We start from the raw sequence: 19,895 nt of genomic DNA on the forward strand, positions 1-19,895 counted from the left end.
AATCATGCATAGATACAGGGGTAGGGTTACAAAGCCTACTCTAAACTGATGTCTGTGACATATGTGGAAAATCACATAAAACCATGAACTGACAGTTTTTGTATAGATGAATGGATCTTGCAGAGAGCAAAATAATATCTCCTTCCACGTGGTAGCATTCTTCTGAGCTTGGCATGACACCATGTCTGCTTTAGTCTTCAGTTCCCATTTGAATGAGGAGCCAACTCCCACATTAATAATCCATGGTAAAAATATATACATGACCCAGCTGCCATTTTCTCACTCTTTCTTTGAGAACACTTAGGCCTTGGAGTAAACATTTATTCTAAACAATGTAGGAGGAATGTAATTGCTCAGCACTGCCTAGGATTAGTGGGGAGGGCTGGAGAATAGCTTTAGTTATGGTAAAGAAAAGTGTGATAGGAGAAGTATGCTTTGACAAGGATAGTATTATTAACTGTATAAAGGTTTGCCTTGTTAACCCTTCAAGAGGTTTCTGGGTGATTTTTGCATATTATATGAGGAAGCACTGCTTGCCATGCCAGTAAAACACTGTGGTGCCAAATGTTCTGTCTTAAAGGTGGTGGTTAAAAATCAGTGCCCTGTCAGCTGAGGCGGCCAGATCATCAGCTGCAGCAGGATGGAAAAGCATAATTGTCACTGAAACTGTCTAAACTGAGACTTAATGAGGCTTTATATTCTAGTCATTAACACGACCATACTAATTGTCATAAAAGCTTTTCTCAATTGTGCATGGGACAGACTCACCCAAGATTAATGAGGTCCTGTCTTTTTTTGAGTAATTTTATTTGAGGCTGTCTTTACCTTCTGACTATGTACTCTTGTGTACATTGATGTGAGTTGTCAAGAGGCTGCTCTGTGCCAAGGCTCACATAGTTGGCTGGGTTTTGATGACACTTCTTAAGATTACCGTAACTGAAGGCGAGAACTCCTGACTGATAAAACAAAAAATGTTTGTGTATAAAGCCATTCAACTATGTGAAGTATTCTTGGTTTCTGTTTATTATGGATGCTGCAGGAATTCTGGCCATACTTAATATCTCTTTAATTAAGGGAGATTTTTCTACTCTTTTGATTTCACAACAATTATATCATATCCCTGTCCTTTAACCCATTCACCCACTTGCTGTCCACTTGATGCTCTCCTCCTGGTCCATGAGGACCAATACCCCCCAGGTTGGGGAACAGAGTCTGAACTGGGTGTGCAAGCAGACAGGAGGTTGTCTCTGGACTTCAAAGAAAATTATCTAAACACAGAGGACAAATAAATTACCAGTGGGATGATGACAAGGACAAGATGCACATTTCTCCATAGCTGGGAAAGCACCACAATTACCTTAGGTAGCTACATCCACTTGCTGCAACAACAGCTTGTCATTGTGCTCTGTAAATCTCTATGCCCAGTCATCTCCTAAAGTTGTTGTTTTGGAAGTGCCTCTCATTCCTCTGGCTTTATCCCATTGCATTGTGCCAGCTGCAGCTATGAAAACACTGTCCCACTGATACAGCCACATCAAGAAAATTCTTAAGCCTTTGCAAAGTTTCTCTATTTCTAAAGGTTTGGGGTCTGGACAATTTGGTTTTTTCTTCCCATGAAGTAGTTTAGAGGCCTTTGTAATTCAGTAGATTTTTTAAGACCTTGTAAATTAGCCATAAATACGCCAAGGCAAAGAACCAAGACCAGAAAATGCAGAAAACAGCTTTAAATGAACCAAAATTCAGCTAAAAGACTCAGGAAAGTACAAAGCAACTTTGGAATTGCATGTGCTGCACTGGGACAGGGAGCTGCCATCAAATGTAATGTAGAAAATAAGCACAAAGACCATACATATTGAGCACCATGCTTTCCTTAGTGCTCTGGAGTCTTTAGATGTACTCATCACCTTTTTCTGGAAATTTATCCATTCATTCAGCTTAGGAGTAGCCATACGGAACAAATTCATTAATTTCTGTCTCCCAAAAGTCCAATCAAGTGTCAGCATGCCTATTACTGGATCTTAAATACAGTAATTCCCTGACAGAATTGTGTAATCTGTTCTTTAGGAGTTCTGAAAAGCTGATTAAAGTACTTTCTTTCTTCCTGCCTTAAGATCTATATTTTTTTTTCAGTTAATATGAGGTTTCAGGCTATTGAATTTACTATCTGCTACTTCAGTTTTATTTTCTTTAATTGGCACAGCTATAATGCAAAGTGGAACATTGTGTGTATTGGGAGTAACGTAAGTGGAAAAGACACAGCAAACTCCAGAGCACTTTTGCAAGTCACATGTATCTATAGGACCTTTTTTGGTACAAAGGTGGATAAACTTTGCAGTTTAATCCTGTTAGGAGTTAAGGTTTTTCCATATGCCCTGATTTTCCTGAAAAGAAGAAAACTGTTCATCTGTTTTTCACATCCTTTCCCCCATTTGTTTGGCAGGAGTTCATAATGAGAGACACAATGAGCCAAATGCATCCCTAGAACTGCAGAGGTCACACCAGGCCTCCCATTGGCTCACTGAATTTCTATAAATATCCAGCTATCCTTTGATTATTTTTTTCTCCCTGCAATCACATACCATTTCCTGTTATAAAATGCGTGTCTGTATATAATTTCTTAAATTATTTTGCTTGACATCAAAATGAATATTTCAGTTCAGGCAAAGTGCAGGGTTGGTAGGCTGCTTCTCTCCCATGACATGGATGAGATGATGAAACTATTCACAGTTCAGGATACTTGATCTGCAAATATACTCTGGAGAAATCTGCTGGTATTACTGTGAAGATTCAGATGGGTGCAAATAATCATATTTAATATTTCCAATAATTCTTGCAAAAAATAATTTAAAATCCATTTTTTGAAAATGAGCACAGAATGTGGCCAGAAGAGCACACAGGCAGTGGCACATTTTGTGTAAATCATATCTTCTTCTCCAGGGACAGGGTTGTTATGAAATCCTATTTCAGCTCAAATCAGTAGGAAGTTTATTAGCCACCCACGAGTCTGTGTTTCACCTGTGCTATTCAACTCATTCAGCATGTAAATAACCTGTTCTCACCAAAGCCAAGTGACACTGGAAAGGCTTTTTTTTTTTACTTTTCTAGTGATAGACCTGTCCGTGCTTATGAGATACTGAACAGGGCCTTGATTGTGAGGCTGAGAACTCAAAGCCATGATCCCCTCTCTAACACAAAATCTTTCACAGAATTGTTAGAATGAGCAGTTATTCTTATAAAAGTTTATAGTAAAGGATAAATGGTTTTCTTATGTCACCAATCTATCACAGATTGCCAACATCTGCTGGGTTTGGTGACTGACATGAGTTTGAGTTCAATATTCCTTCTGCATTTCTCAGATGATCACTGGTAATTCTGGCTGAACTCTAGCTAGTTATATTTCTCTTGTTATTTTAAAATTTAAATGATTGAATAGCAGTGGGAAATTTGGTGTTTTGATATTGTATAGGATATCATTACAATTTTGAGCTAATTTACGTTGGCTTCCATCAATGTGTGGAGATTTAAAAAAAACCCAAAAACTGCACTAAGGCAACTAAGAATAGAAGCTGTGACTCAAAATGCTTTGAGATTAATTGAAATTACTTGGAAAGGAGAGTAAGGACTATTTTTAAATGAAAGGCAAAAAAAGAGATATATTAGGCTAGAGTAAGTCATTAATCATCAAAATGAGTTTCCAGTATGAAATAATTAGCCAGACCTAGAACAAGGACAAGGTTCAAAATGAGATATATGTCCTAATTTACTATGGATCATTTTGTGAGGTCCCTGCAGCCCTAGTTCTGATTTTTGCATTCAGTCCTAACATAGAATAGCATGGTAGTCTGCCAGATTATATACTTCTGTTCTGACTGCCCTGATTACAGATGGACAGTAATGACAATTCCATTTTGCAAACAAAATTTTCGAGGATTTCTGGGTTGTGGTGGTGGTGGTGGTGAGACAGTTTGGTTTGGGGGTTTTTGTCTGTCTTTTGTTTGGGTTTTTTTATTTGTCTTGGCTTGTTTTTTTTCTGTTCCATAATCTTGTGATAAAGATGTTAACTTCAGCTCTTGGACATAGGGGTTTACATCTATGCTCTGTTTGATTTGGAACCAAAATTTAAACCAAATCAACCATAACCTGGGTGGTTTTGTTCTAAATTCTGATCTACTCTCTTTTATTCTTCCCTGTTGAACCAGTTCTCTGTCTGTGAAAGCAGCCACAGCTCCATAGAGAGAGCAGTGGAGTATCTGATGGCTAAGTAATCCCTTTCTCTCTTTCCTACTTGGAAATTTGAATGGAAACTCCATCTTCGGTTTAAGAAATATTTTCTCAGAACCTGTACCTTCCCAGTTAAATGGCTTGGCACTGGATAATGAAAGTCCCCAGTAAATGAAGTTTCAGGGTCTTCTGTTAAATTGTTGGTTATGAATGTCACAAGGTTTCCGATTTTACCATCTGTTTTTCTGTAAACTGAACTCCAGTAGCACCTCCTTCTGAGGTGAAGTAAGAATTCCCCCTGGAGAGCTCATTGTAGTGTGAACAAAGTTGTAGGATCTGGCTTCTAACTTCCCCACGGCTCAGCTGACTGGTCTGCCAAATAAGAGCTGTGAATCTGTTTTTAAAAATATTGACATCTTAGAAAGTAAAGCTATACAGAGAATAACTGAAGCAACACCTTTGCACAAAGTACTACTCCTGTGAAGTCAGCAAAGCCAAGATTTCACATAATTACATTCACATAATTACATTCACTGCTCTTATTAAAATAACAGATCTGTTCCTTGAAAAGGGACTTGTGTAGAGGAAAGTTATTTGGTTTCCTTACAAACCCTTTTGCCTTTGTGTCTGCAGTCCTCCCTTTTATCAAACTTTATCAAACTCTGAAGTCCACCACTTGTAGGACCTTCACATCCCCATTTAGAGCTGCTGCTGTTGAGAACTTGCATGGTATGCTGGGAGTGCAGTTTGGAGCAGCTCAGGAAATAAAAACCTCCCTTCAGAGCTGGTAGTATACAACAGCAAAGCTCTAAATACTTATTTCTAATTCCTTCCTTTCTCTCACTCCACTTTTCTTCTAGTGAAAACAGTGTCACTACCTGGTGCTACTTTGAGTATGCTCAGATCTCCTACAAGACTCCAAAATCGTTGTTTTGGTCTTTCTGGCCATTTTTCACTCCCCTCTGGTCCCTTCTGACCCAAACCACTCTGTGATTCTATGATTCTATCATCAGAGTTTGAGGAAGGAGACAGAAATGTTTTCCTCATAATTTCCATTCAGCTGCCATCTAGATGTTTCCCAATTGTCTTTCCTGCTATTCTGTGCATTTATATATGTGCCTCTTTCTCCTCTTGAGCTTAAGGGTTTTTTTCTCATCCTCATCTTTTCTTTCTCATCCACCATAAATACTGAAAGCAGTCCATGAAATTGTATTTATTTTGTACCACTTTATGTCTCTGTATCAAACCCATAACAGTCATACAAATAACTTCAAATCAAATAAATTCCCTATTTATGAGACTGCTGAATTTTTAGTCTGGGCTGTGACCTTCACAGTTTTCATGTCTAGAAACATGAGGGCTGACAACAAAATCTCATCTGGGGAGAAACCCCAAGTCACAGCTGACTTGTTTTAGCTTCACAGCTAAGTTCATCTCTGCTATGCCTTCCCTAAATGGGTACATTTGTCTCTTCATTGCACCTCAACTAATTTCATGTCTTCTAATCTGATCAAAAGTGACTCTTCTGTGCCAAGAAAATTGCCTCTTTAAGTATATTGTACCTTTGCTGCAATACTGACACTAGAAATTGCTGTTATTTACTGGGCCAAGCAAATTATTTTTAAGGCAAAATTATTAAACTCTGATCTTGCTTAATCCTTCTATAAACATTTGGGGAAGAAAAATATGCTTTAATCTTGTTTCAGTTCTACATTTTTTTGGTGAATAATCTGTGAATAATTCACTTTCCAGATGCAAAGTATTACTGAGGTATTATGATAAGACTAAGGAAAACACAACCAAAGATGTATTTCATTTAGAGGGCTGTGTGTTTGCTTTTCAAAATAGCAGCTTTGGTGCCACCACTCATAAAATGTAAAGCAGTCATCTTGCTTTCAGACCACCTGCCCATAATGGTTTGAACTACACTCCTTGTTGCATTGGAGGCAGCAGCAAGGTCATACCAGTGCTGCTGCATTTCATGTCCAAAGATAAAATAGTTTCAGTTGTGCTACCTTTTGACAAAAGCCACTGCAGATGAAATCTTGTTGAGTGGATCTGGGATTTGTTTATTCTTGCCTCACAGACATCTGTTCCTTCTCCCAGGTCCCCTGATGCTGTCTGCCTTCATGCAGCATTAAACCAAGTCAATAAGACCTTTGTCTAAATGTGGGATATGGAAAACGCAGTTGGACCAGGCCAGAAATATCTCCTACTGAGCTGTGGTTCAAAGCTATGTGTAGAACATAGTTTAGTTAGAATTTTAATAGTAGAAGTTGGCCACTGTTTTTCTGCAGGACTTGATGAGGCTGAGGTGTGTAACCTTTGCTGTTAGGTCCTGCAAGTGTTGTGGTCTTACCTGGCCCCTCTGGTCTCTGAATTGTTGAAATATTCCTTATAATATGTGCTAAGTATTACATGGAACTACACAGCAGTTGTTCTTTCTTAAATCTGATCTAGGTGATTATCTCAAGCTGTTTTGACTTGTCTGCCATATAAAACGTGGGGAGAACAGAGTGTATGAACCAAAACCACCCAGCCAGCAGAGAAATTAGATTAAAACTATGTCTAAGAGAAATCTTCATAAACATCTCCTATTACATCTTTTCTTATCCAGAATCCTGGCCACAATGAAGTCAATGGAAAAACTCCAATTTCTGCTAAGAAAGGCCAGAATTTTATTCCAAGTCTGTGAAATAAGCCATAATTAACCTTCCGTTGTTGCTGCCAGAATCCATGTCACCACTTGCTTCCACTTTCTGAATTTAATTTCAGTGAAAATCTGTCCAAAACTTAAGAGGCATTTAAGGAATAGCCAAGTGACTTTCTCCCTCTATCACTCTCTCTTGTACACCCAGTTAATTTAGAATATGTGCCCTAATGCCTCCCACAGTTTCCTTTTGTAACAAATGTTAAAGACCCTGCATTAACAATGGCAATTTCTCCTTGTTATTACTTGCTCTTCTTTTATGTTTTGGTTTGAAAAAATTCCCACAGCTCACCACACTCTAATTAATGGTCATTAATTATTTACAACTTTGCTTTATTCTCTGAATTAATTTATTTCCCTTTCTTCCACAAATAAATAAATGATGGTTTTAATTATCTTTCTATAAATATTTGCTTTAGCTCAGGTCAGGAGCTCCTGCTGGATGTTCAGTATGCATTTGGTCTGCCATTCTACCCAAAATATGAAGAACAATATACTGAGGAAGAAAAGGGCCTTTCCTTGCAGATTATGCAGTATGTCTCCAATTTCATAAACTCTGGGTAAGTGTGTGATACTTAAGATTTGCTGTGACTGGGGAGATGGTGAGAATTACAGGGAGTGTAGTCAGTCCAGACCCTGCCTTCACTCAATGATTTTCCATTTCCTCTGCAACTTGTAAACCTACAGAGGAATTTGGTCCACATGGTTGGAAAGCCTTGGCCAAGTTATCAAGCAGAGCAAACACCAAAGATTTAGAATGTGAGACTTAGCTAGGAGGAATGGACATTTTATCTCCATGGACCAGCTGCAAATTCTACTAAAGTACATCTGAGCTTCAAAGGCCTTGGTATTGTTTCCAGAGCTTAGTTCTAGGACCCCAATTCTGAAATCTCTTGGCTAAGAGTTCTCTTTTTCCCAGAAGAAAAGGGAAAGCATGAGAAGACACAGTGCACCCTTTATCAACTACTCAGGGAATGTCTTTCTGAGCTACTATGCTGCAGCCATGCTTGAGAATGAGGAGTATCTCTGGAAACCTAGTGTGGGAATGGTGGGAACAGTGACTTTATGTGCTTTTTACAGTATCTTGGGTTGGATTGGGATTGAGGGCTGTTGAGGATGTTCACAGGCCTGTGTCTATACAGCTTCTGTGTACCTGTTCATTAGGAAGTGAACCAGACTAAAATGTTACTATCAGATGAGGTACCATGAATGATTCAAGAATCTGGACTGAATTTGAACCCTGCTGGTCAGAGGGACTGGATGCTTCCCTGACCCAGCCAATCTTCTTATCATTTTACTGTTCACATCATTCTTTTCTAATGATAATTTCTCCCACTCCCTTAGAAATCCAAACTACCCCCACAGTTTCTCAAGAAGAATGTTGGGGGTGATGCCTGCCTGGCCTATGTATCTGTCAAGTGATGATGGGGATAACTACAAGGAATTCACTGTTTCTTTGCCAACACTTAAGGGACTGAAAAAAGCAGACTGTTCCTTTTGGTCTGATTATATCAGAAGGCTGAAAGCATCCACAGGTGAGAAGAATGTTTCCTGACTTTAAATAAACCCTAAATTCTCTGCTTAATGTTTTCATTTCATTGTAGTGCTGTTACATCAATGTGGAAAAACACTTTTCACAAATTAAACATCTTGGGTATATAACATCTGGGGAATATAATTAAGAATGTAACAATAAACAAATTTACTTTACAACAGATAATGTATAATAAAATTTAATGGTGCTGGAGTTTAACTAGCTAGAGAAATTTTTCTGTTATGATGAAAGAAGATATGACAAAGCCCTATCTTCTAATAATTTGGTCTCTATTTACAGTCATAATATAGACTTTGAATAAACTGGAAGGCTGGGATTACAGGCCTCTTTTGTCTACTGGAATCACCTATCATGAGAATGTTAAGTTTTCTGTGGCTTAGGAGGAGCACAAATAATTTCTGTCCACTGTAAAGTTGCAGCTAAGGCTTTAGTTATATCTCATTATGGGTCCTGCATGCTTTGACTTCTCACTAGCTAAGATTCTTTGACTTTTTTTATAGCTGTGCTGATTATGCCCCTTGTATGTCTCCTTTTATATATGCCATAACTTTCATTGCAGCTAGGAGGGTCCTTCAATTTTTCTTACTGCTTAGGACAGTAAAACCAACTCTGCTGAGATTTCAATCTGCTGCCTGTCCTGAATTTATTCTAGTAAATTGACTCCACTTCGTATCTGTGTATCTTGTAAATAAATATGGATAGCCTAAAGCAAAGAAAACAAAACCATCCCTTTTTGGCAGGCAGAGATGTTTTGAATTGTTCTTGGAGGCCTGCAAGTTTGCATGTGTTTTTTATGTCCTTAGGATTCATCTTCACAGTGAACACAGTTCAGGCTCTCTCTGCTTTGGGGGCTGTTGAATTTCTGAGAACAAAATGTGCTTTCCAAGACACCAAGCTACCCAGGCTGTCTATGCCTGACACAATCTCAAATGGGCTGAGGCTGATGTTTGAGCGACACAAAACTAAAATGTCTCAGAACCATCAAGTTGGTGGTTCTGATGCAAGCACAGAGCATCAATTCTCTTGTTCAATAGACAGCCTTAATCTTTACTCATGGTCTTTCTTCCAAAACAGAGCCAAGATGTTGTTGTTAGCCTTTTCATCAGTTTCCTGGTATCCCTTAATGTCTTTCAAGTTCAGAGGGGATACTTTGAGCTCTCCAATGGCTTTGTGCTGATTGAGATATTGCTGATTTTTAAAGCTTGATTCGGATGGTTAAACAGTCCTGGCAATAACTTCTAGATCTTTTTGGACCTCATCTCACAGCACTGTGGCTGTGTAATGCCAGCCTGAGCTGAAGTCACAGGTCTGGTGGAATGACTGCTGACCAAGCACCACGGACAGAGACTATTCCCAGCACCTATGGAAATTCCCCCAAAAGGTGGGAAAATATCCACAAGGGCATATTTTTTTTGACACAGAGAAGATTTAAAACTATCCAAACTGGCATAAAAACACAGCATTCATGTGAGGGTTAGTCCAATGATCTGTCTAGCTCAACATCCTGCCTTTGTCAGTGGCCAAAACCAAATACTTGAATGTTAAACATCAAAATAGAGGGCGGGAGAGAAAAACACACTTGAAGAGTTCACAAAGTTGAGTAAAATTTTTGAAAACAAGCCATAAATTGTGAAATTTATGGAGCATGGATTGTCAAGAAAAGCTTTAAAAAGTCCATGTCAAAAGCACATGTTAATCTTCAAGCAGAACCCATCTGGCTCTTGAAGGCAGTACTTGCTTGGCCTCAGCACCATGGTAATGCAGTTGCATGGATAACTTCTGCTAAATTCCATCTCACAGCAATGTTGGCTTGACACTTTGCTTTGACAGTCCTTTTTAATCTGTTCTTACCCTGGAATATTAAAATTTCTCATACAATTTAAATAGACACCACATCAAACCCCTTTCTGCTGCAGACCCCTCAGCCTGGGGTGGTAACTTATAGAGACATGTCCTATGAGTCTCCTGATAATAATCTGAGCCCAGCTCCTTATGAAAAACAATTCGTAATGTTCATCAGTTCAGCTAGAAAGACTGCATAAAACTCAGGTGGTGATGGCTGAACACCCTCAATTTCGTTTTGAGAGGATGTTGTGCTGAAATTCATGCCAAAGCAGTGTCAGTCCATCAGTGCAAATTCATCACTTGCGTTGCTCCCAAAAATTGGATTCTGCAGGAATTAAATCCCTACACATCATACTGTTACCTTGTTGATGTGTCTCCTTGCACCCCTCAGAACTGAAGCACTGCACCTCTGTTGCTCCTTGACTGCTCCAGACTCTGTTCCTGGATGCAGTCAGGCTGTCCTGTGGGATCTGGCAGAGCTGAACACTAGATTTGAGAGAATACTGCAAACCATTTTTTAGATGTTGTACCTTGTACTTCCCTCATGAGGGGGATCTATTTATCCTCCAGCTACTCTTAGATCCACTCTAACACTTTCCTGCCTTTCAATAATTATAAATCTTCATGATAGTGTACTTGGATTGTTGTCATGGATTGCAGTTTGTGGCCTCATGCCAAGTAGATGGAATTTCGAAGTGTGGCAGCAAGAAGCCTGGAAAATGAAGCATTCTAGTTTTCATATCTCAGTACAAAGATGTACAGGGTCTAGTATGATGCAATCTCAACCAACTGTGATGAATCCCATTTTTTCTATCTCATCTTTTCCTTGAAATCAGTATTTTTTCAGCTTCATATATCATCTGTGATCTATAATAAATAACCCAAACATAGTTCAATAAAATGGAGAAGAACTGGACAAACCAATGATCATAAAATATAACTGGAACTGGCATTTCAAAAATTTTACTTGATCCTTTGTATACTGCCATGGGAAATATATTAGCTTAGAAATGTGAAATAGGTGATGACAATGCTCAATATCTCAGTCCAACAAAAAACTCAGGTATTCCTTGCTGTGGTTTAGGCTAAACTCATAAATTTCAGTTTTTGGATGTTCAGATCTTAGATGTCTTTTAGGCTATTCACTGCTGGATCTAGAAGCTGTTGTTTATACATCCATCTTAATTGTTACCTGTACTTTTCTTTCTATTTGGTAAAAATACTGTCCAAGTTGGTGTTTCATTTTGTGATCAGACCACAATATTTAATGACAGAATCTATCATTTGTTCCTGGAACATAATTGGAATGTATGTTGTTGTATTTGAAGATATATTCTTTTTTAAAATCAAGTCATAAAAGCAATGATTCATCATCATGTTTGCTGGCAGTGCCTTTACAAACTATGGAGAGAAGTTTGAATCTCTTTCATTACAGATGAACTAAAAATATCTTGAAGTTTCGTTGGAGACCAGTTTTGTAAAGCTGACATTTTGGGGAGCAGTTTACTTGGGGAATTATAAAAGTGATGGTGCTTGGAGAGGTTTGGATTTAGTAAATGGAGCTCCCCTGGTTGCTCTTCAAAGACTTGCTTAATATTTTGAATTATGACGGTTTCCATGGGAAACATCAAAATGAGAAACAAGAAGAGTGGCAATTGTGGAAAAAAAGAGCTGTGGATGGCTTTTTCCAGGGAATGTGTTAATAACTTGAAATTCAGTTAAAAACAGGAGTTCAGAATGTTTATGCATATGCAGACAGATGTCTGAATGCTAACATTCTCCTTACATGGTGTGGTGGACTGTGAGCCTAACAGTGAGTCTCTTTGTAAGGGACCTTTCACTGCATCCCAAGCAGGTGGAGTTGGATTCAGTCTACATCTCTTACTCCTCTAATTGGTATCTAAACAGAACCAATCCTCCTGAAGTGCCTCTCTCAGCAGTCTTGCAGCTGAGGAGAAAGAGATATCTTTGAGTGTCTCAAAGTGAAATCTTGTCTGTCTAACACATGTGCCTAAAATTCGACTTTTAGGCGTATTTTATGTGCCCAAGTTGGACAGATTGGACTCAATCTGTAGAAAACTCAACAGGTAGCAAAGCTGGAGCCTTTTCCATGAGCTCTGGGATGCCATGTGTAGCCAAACAAGAGTCCAAACAAAGCAAGAGTGTTCACAGTTCTGACTTGAATCAGAACTGAATCAGGAATGTTGTGGTTAACATTCATCTTTTATCCTTTATATTCACACCTTCTTTTTGGAAATCTGAAGTAGAAAAAAGATTCCTTTTAGTATATGGAACATCTGTGCAGCAATGAGAGCATTCTGGCTATGAGACATTAAATAAACACCCTCAGTAGACTTTCTTGACACAGTTTGGTGGTGTTGAGGCAACTGCATCACTGAAATAGGGTTGAAGACTGTAATCATAGAAGGTAATAGATAACAGAGAAAAGATCTATTGGAGGTGGGTGCTTGGAGCTTTATGTATTACAGACAGACAAAAAATTAATATTCCCCATGCATCCTACCTGGTAGGGAAGAAAAAACTATTATGTATTCCAATGGCAGTTATTTAAAGCACAATACTTCATTACCATGAGGTGATCTGCCTCTTGCAAATGCATCTTGCAAATGGACTGCAAACTGAGAAAAATAGTCTCCTGAACATTCATAGCTGCGTAAAAGGCTTTTAAGTGTCATTGACAAAGTGCTCCCCTTGTATCTTGCTGCCTCAAAGACATGACACCTATTTTAATCTTAATTATATTGTCTTTTCAGGAAGTGCAAGTGGTGGAGAGCCATCTGCAGAAGACAGCCCTGGTGAAGCAACCAGTGCAGTTCCCTCCCTGGAGAGCCAGCTGCCGGGGGATGAGGTGGCTTACAGCAGATAGAGCATCCCAGGGCTGTGAGGTGGCTTTGTCACACAGCTCTGCATCGACACAACCACCTCACACCAGATGAGCAACACTTCCTTCACTTTCTCAACTAGTAAAGTAGACCTTTCAATAAAGAAGTTTTCAACAAAATTAGTGAATATAGCACAAAATAACCACTACAACTATTGTTTTAAATCAAAAGAGACTGTAATTTGAAAAAAAAAAAATAAAGTATCAATAAAAACTGTAAAACCGAAACAAATACTCTTGGTCTTTATTTCTTGCAACTACGCAAATGCCAGCGGAACATTGTACCACCAGCCAGAAAAGGACATACATTAAAACACTTAGAAGTCCCTCACTGATGAGGCTCAGATTTGTTAGATGTCATGTCTGCTTTGTGATTTTTTATTACTCATCTTCTCACAAGGTGCTGATAGGAGTGAGAGCCTGGTTTGGCATTCTGGAGAAAACTAAAAAAATCTCGAAAATGGGAAGGAAAAGCAGTATAAGAAGGGAATCAAGAGTATGCATTGAGTGTGTTCACATGAAGTCAGGCACATGCACATGCTATATTCAGCTCATGGTCCCCTGTGAAATGATGCACAAGACCGTTTGGGTAAGGCAGAGCACACAGCAGAGATAATACAATGAATACGTTAATTACAGCTTAGATAACACTGTCCTTGGAACATTTATATTTTTAAGAAGAAGTTGAGATAGACAGTAGTTTTGGAAGTGTAAGGGAAATCATAGTATATCTCTAATGGCTCTGAAGGTATTTTAGGTCAGGTTGTTAATTCATTACTGGCATAATTTGTGGATAATCTTCAGCTGACAGTGTATCACACACATGTCCATGAAACTTCATGAAAAGTAAAATCAAGGTTGCCCAGTAGGACACAAATTTCTTGTGCAGTCCAGAAACGATTTAGTAAAACAACTCAGAAGGTTTTTTTGGTGCTTGAGCCCTTTGCCAGTACATGAGCACCTACTGCTGTCCTCCATGTAGCCAGATTTCCAAAGGTTTTACCAAGACACAAGAAAAGCTGTGTAACACTCATAGTTCTTATACTTACATCCTGTTGAATAAAAAGTAAAAGGATTGGCAGAATCAAGAAGCTTGTTAACTGGCTGAAAATAAAAGAGTAAAGATGGAGAACTCAAACTATATTTTCCATAATTCACTTTACCTAAACTAGCTAACTGGTAAAGGAAAAAAACAAACTACTTAAGAACCTTTTAAAAAGCCCAGATCTTAAACATATATCTCAACAGAGGATGTTTTCATTGCAGTAACTGTAGATACAGCAGCCGTGATTCCTGGGGCAAGACTGGGTTTACTTTCCCCTCTTTTGAGCTCCTTGAAATCAATGTCTAATAGATTCTATTTAAAACTTAATGCACCTTGCCAAACATCTTATTTTAGTAAAAAGTCTCATTTTGCATGTTTCCATATATGCAGTCGTGCATATTTTCAGCAATATAATTTCAATAATAGAAGCATTCTGGCCCTTCTTAGCTTGACATAATAGTCCTGTGCATCTTCATTATTTTATTTATATATCTATATCTATATCTATATCTATATCATCTATATATATCCTCAATAAATGTGGAAAGTCCATCTTCATCCATTGAACAAATTCATTATGTCATCCAAAGGTATTTAAGCCACTTTGATCTCTAAACTAGTCCTCTGACCTTGCAATCCTGACACTGTCATCTTCTCCCAGCTAACATTCTTTGTTTCTGCATAGTACTCTAAAAAAAAAAAAAGCAAAGAAATACAGAAAAAAAAGAAAAAAAAGAAAAAAGTCAAATTCTTCAGAACACCAGCCAAATCCCTGTGATATACTGTGAAATACTGATGCTAAAATGGGCATTTGTTTGTGGAGAAATGGCTTGGTATAGCTGTATGCCAGGATGTGTTATTACACTGAGTAAACAATCACTTTGGGAAAAACTGTGCCATGAAATTAAAAGTTTTGATGAACCAACACAATATCCCATAGCTCCTGTTAAAGAGATGTTAAAAGGCTGTTCTTTTAACAAATTCTAGAATATCAAATATGATACCTCAATCACTTAAATTCTAGTTAACTACAAACATATGCTTTTAGTTATTATTTTTATAGGTGAATATTTATAAATAGAAATGCAACTGAATAATTTTTTCCATTCTCTGTATACCAGCTTTGATGGTTTCATTCCCAAAAAGTAATTAATTCAATTGACTTCTAAACCATCAAATCCTAAGAAACAAACACCTCCAACAAGTTCAATAACTCTGACAGGAAAATGCTCAGTTCACCAGGGTTCCTTTAATAGTACTGTGAACTTACTATCTTCTGTATCACAATATCATAAAGCAGAAAATACAAAAAATTAAACATATTTGAGAGCTAATTGTTGCACACAGCAACTCCAGTATTATTCTGCTGCCCATGGAACTGCTAAACAGAGGGCAGATTTAAAAGGATACAGCACTGACTTGTGTTCATGAAAACCAAACATATAATCTTTGCCCACTCACTATTCAGCTCCACCTTGAGCCCAGAGATGTTTCTGGAATTTGAAAAAAGGTTTTCATTTTGAGCTAGGAATACAGAAACTTAGCCTTGTAGCCTCCTAATTACAGTCTTGGCCATCTGGTAGGATTGGTAGATTGACAGGTCTGACTGGGCTTTTCAGTCACCCCACCTGAGATATTCAGCTCAACTGTCAGTTTGGTAAAAGAGACTCTTCAAGTTTGGAATTTTTGTAAAACATCTTCACTTTATAAGTGACTGATTGCCCTGCCCACCCTGTTACAGTGGATGCAGCTCTTTAGACTGTTCTGTCTCTCTCCAGGTTTTCCAGAAGCCTCTTTTCTATAGCCCACTGTTTGTTTCCTCCTTTAAAAAAGCCTGAAAATATTCTTCCCCAGTTCTCTGCACTCTATTCTTCCCTTAAGCTAGTCCTGCTCCCTCTCCATACCTCTTTAAACTTCCTTCTGTCAAGGTACATTTTGACGCAGACAAATGCAGTCTCACAAGCCTTTGTGTTCCTCAAATTCCACATTTCCTCCTCTTCCCACATCTTCCATCCTGTGTCCTTAAGCTCAAACACATTTGAGTTCTGAAATCACTTTTGCAGCAGCACAAGTGATGCAGTCTCTTAGGCTGTGAGTCTCATCACCTTCCTGACTTTACTCCTCTTTCTCATGGGGAACCACACTGCTAGAAATATCCTGCTCAAATCCAACAGGAGATTTAATTAGAAAAGCATACGTGTGGACTGACTGACAGAGGTCAGGAAACTTTAGCCTTAGTGATACTGAGAGGCTAAGTCTGCTCCCACATACAATTCCTAGTAAGAAAAATACATTCCCAGACTATTTAGGTCATTGCTCTTTAAACTGAAATACCAAAGACTGCAGAGATCTGGTAGTGAAGCAATACACAGCAGCACGATGACTAGAGCCATGCTTTCCTCCTTCCTACTGGAAATGGCTATAATTTTTTTGGAAGTCAAGCATTCGTTGAAAGTTCCTATGAGCACACACACAGGCAAGTCAAGTTAATATCATTTAGGTTATTTAATCTGAACTTTTTGAAAGACAAGCCATCAGAACCTTTCTGTATGTGTTGCTTTTAATACTTGAATGTCTAACCTACAGCACTTTGCTTGATTCTTTTGCACAGGAGATATTAGGCAATAGAGAAAAAATGTGGAGCATTAGAAATATTTCACCATGCAGAGTTGGAAAGAAAACAACTGACTAAATGGCAATGCTGGAACGTTGATTGTTTTCATAAGCACTTGACACACAGAGCTGGAACATCGCAGTTGTCATCCTGCTATTTCCCACATCATATAATTCCCTTGGCTAAAATTAAGGACTCAGTCTTTCACCATAGCAGCATCACAGTCAATGTTATATATTACATAAATACTCACATTTGCTCTAACTTGCTCCAGCTAAACTCTATAGCAGTGGCATATATTGTAGTAATTATATATTTATGGACTGTTGCTCCTCCCTGTGTGAAGCTAAAAAAAAAACCAACATGCTCACAAAGCCAAAGATCTTCCACATGGTTCTCATTTGGTCTTTGAAACACAGACACCAGCCTGGCTGGGATTTTATATAAGTTTCAGGTGTGAGAGAATTTGGTTAATCGGAAGTGGGATAGTCAGGGCTTTCAACTTTTTCTATTTTTTTCTGTTTTTATCTGAGGTTGATCTGGCCCAAAGCTGAGGGTTGACTACTTCCTGTCCCTGCAGATGTGAATGCTCTAGCATGGCCTTTGGGTATGATGATGTTTGCTCCTTCTCCTGGTTCTCCAGCTGCCCAGGAAAGACCCTTTGGTTCCAGCATTGGCTAAAACTCAGTGAACTTCAGCTGAGAGTTCATGTGCCCTCAAGGACAATTAAGACAGTTTTCCATCAGGATTCCTGAGAAATCCACTCACTCTTTGAGAGGCTGATGTATGACTGGTGTGGAGAACGCTGTGTTTCACAGCACAGATTTTGAATCGTTAGAGAAGCTGTTATTTTCTTGGTTTAAGGAGACCTCCTTGTTCTTGCTGTTGTTATTCCTTATATGTTCTGTTATCATGGCATGAGAGGCAATGCCTCAGGAGTTTATCTTTCCTGCTTCTCACACAATTATTCTACAGAGAGTCTGGTGAGCACAAGTCAATAAAACTGATAGTATCTTATAGACCTCTGATCGAAGTCAGATGGGACTGGATATTTTTAAACATTACAGCTGTTTTTCAAAGCTGACTAAGGAGCTCTGTAAGCCAGATCCTGCTAACCTGTAGGGAATTTGGATGCCCGGTTCCCATTATGGCTTTGAAAACCCCACCCAACATCTGTGCAATAGCCAGTGCTCATTTAGGAGAATTTTCCCTTTCATGATGAGCGGATGGCCGCAGACAAAAGCACCATTGCAATTGGCAGCAGTTCATTGACTCGCAAAGGGAGACTTCAGCTTGTTGTTTAGCTTCCCTGGTTAAGACTGAGATCTTTAGCAAGACTGATAAAAAAAAGTTTCCTTTTTTATTTTTTGTTTCACGTGAATAAAACAGTGGCCAGTTTCCAGGGGCAGCCAGCACTTTTCATGACCATTGTCAGCATACAAATACTGTCTCACACACAGAAGTAGTGCACAGCTCCAAAGGGACCCACATATCCCTGTTTTAAATTCCGGAAAGGATCCAGAGGAGTCACAATCAGTTTACAGCAGCATTTTATATGTTCCACTGAAAGCAGTGATCTGCTCTGCATGTGTCACTTTAAGTGAAATGAGAGCCCAAGTTCAAGAGACTTGATATTCTTCTACATTATGCAATCACAATTGCTCAAATATGTCAATTTTAAATAATAGAAGGATGAATTTTTAGTGAAAAGTCTTTTGTTTAAAAGATTGATACTTTAAGAATATCTAGGTAAGGCAAGGATTTATTCTCACTCTGAAGAGTTTACTCAGTACTTGTATCCTAAAACAGGGAATACAAATCTGAAATGATAGCTGCTCTTTGGAGTGGCAATTCAAAAGTTAATGGCTGAGTGCCGACTACCTGGGAGATTTAACTCTGCAGTAAAGCCCATGTTCAGGCAAAAGATCAGCCAAATAACTAACAACTGACTGGCTGATTTATCATGGGAAGAGGCCAAAGCAGGATCGTTTAAATTCAGCATCTCAGTTCAGCCTAAAGGGCAAAAAAAATCGTGATGGGTGTTTTTCATTCAAAATGCTACCTTGTAGCAGCATAAGGTGCAGGGCAGTTCCACAAGTCAGATCCTGTTCCACAGGCTGTAGATCAGCCTGGTTGGTGACCAACAGCACTTTGTTCAGAAGCAGCAGAGGTGTTCCCAGCAATGCTTACAGCAGGGGAAGGATGGTCCTCAACCTGTCTGTTCCCTTCATCCAGAAAGGAGGCAGTCACTTCCCACCAGGTGCTGAACAGAGCCCCATTTGGTTCAAATTCACAAAGTTATTTAGGCACCTTGGGAGCTAAGCCTAACTGCTGCTGTCCTATCATTAATTCTTGTTGGTAGCTCCTACATAAGTCATGGGTGTGCAATAAGACTTTCAAGACCAGCCAGAGCTGTGCCTGACAGCCTGGTTTCTGTGACTATAAAGCTCTGTTTTTTCACAGCCTCCTGGGCTGTCAGAACTTGTGGCTGCAAGATGAATGTTGAATCCCTTGAACACAATGATGGAAAGGCTGCATTCCCACCTGAGGGAATCCTCAAGGACAAACACTCTCAGTAGACAGCATCCCATGGAACAGTTAAAGGATCACCCTGACAAACTGTTTCTGGCCCAGCCAACACAGTCAAAAACCCCAGAACAAGCCTGAGTGCTTTCAAAGACAGCAGTTGGCTGACAGGAAAGAAGGCAAACTCTGACAGAAGTGTTTGCTTCAGATCACTCACATGGCAGTTTGCTCCTTTCATGCCTGGTAATAAATGCCTGAACAAGGGCTGAAGCTCTTAAGTTTGGCAGTGATTATTCTCTCAAAAGCCATGGGCCTGACTTTCAGCTGAAGTCAAAAATGTCATCAGAGCCAGAGGCTGCAAGCTGCACTGATTCACACCAGTGGCACTCAGAGTGGTGAGGGAATGGATTATTCCTGTGCCAAGATGCCGCAAGTGCTCCGAAAGGAGAACTCTGAGAACCCATTTTTCATCAACCA

At 39.0% G+C, this 19,895-nt stretch overlaps 1 protein-coding gene and 1 long non-coding RNA gene across 2 annotated transcripts in view; one reads left to right on the top strand and one right to left on the bottom strand.

Moving 5' to 3' along the window:
• The window catches only part of TG (thyroglobulin), a 148,188-nt gene extending 134,732 nt beyond the window's left edge, over positions 1-13,456 (top strand). The window contains exons 46-48 of the mRNA XM_085049856.1: positions 7,351-7,491; positions 8,276-8,466; positions 13,106-13,456. Of these exons, the coding sequence (XP_084905982.1) occupies positions 7,351-7,491; positions 8,276-8,466; positions 13,106-13,218 (445 nt within the window). The 3' untranslated portion in view covers positions 13,219-13,456. The remainder of the gene's footprint in view (positions 1-7,350; positions 7,492-8,275; positions 8,467-13,105) is intronic.
• A 108-nt stretch (positions 13,457-13,564) lies between these two features.
• LOC146442444 (uncharacterized) lies at positions 13,565-17,179 on the bottom strand. Its single transcript, XR_014849604.1, has 3 exons — positions 17,146-17,179; positions 14,908-14,967; positions 13,565-13,686 (listed from the first exon to the last, which is right to left on the bottom strand). It is a non-coding gene; the product is annotated as an uncharacterized LOC146442444 (long non-coding RNA).
• Between the last annotated feature and the right edge of the window lie 2,716 nt (positions 17,180-19,895).

Source organism: Lichenostomus cassidix, chromosome 2, assembly GCF_008360975.1.
Source record: "Lichenostomus cassidix isolate B80296 chromosome 2, HeHo_3.0, whole genome shotgun sequence".
NCBI lineage: Eukaryota > Metazoa > Chordata > Aves > Passeriformes > Meliphagidae > Lichenostomus > Lichenostomus cassidix.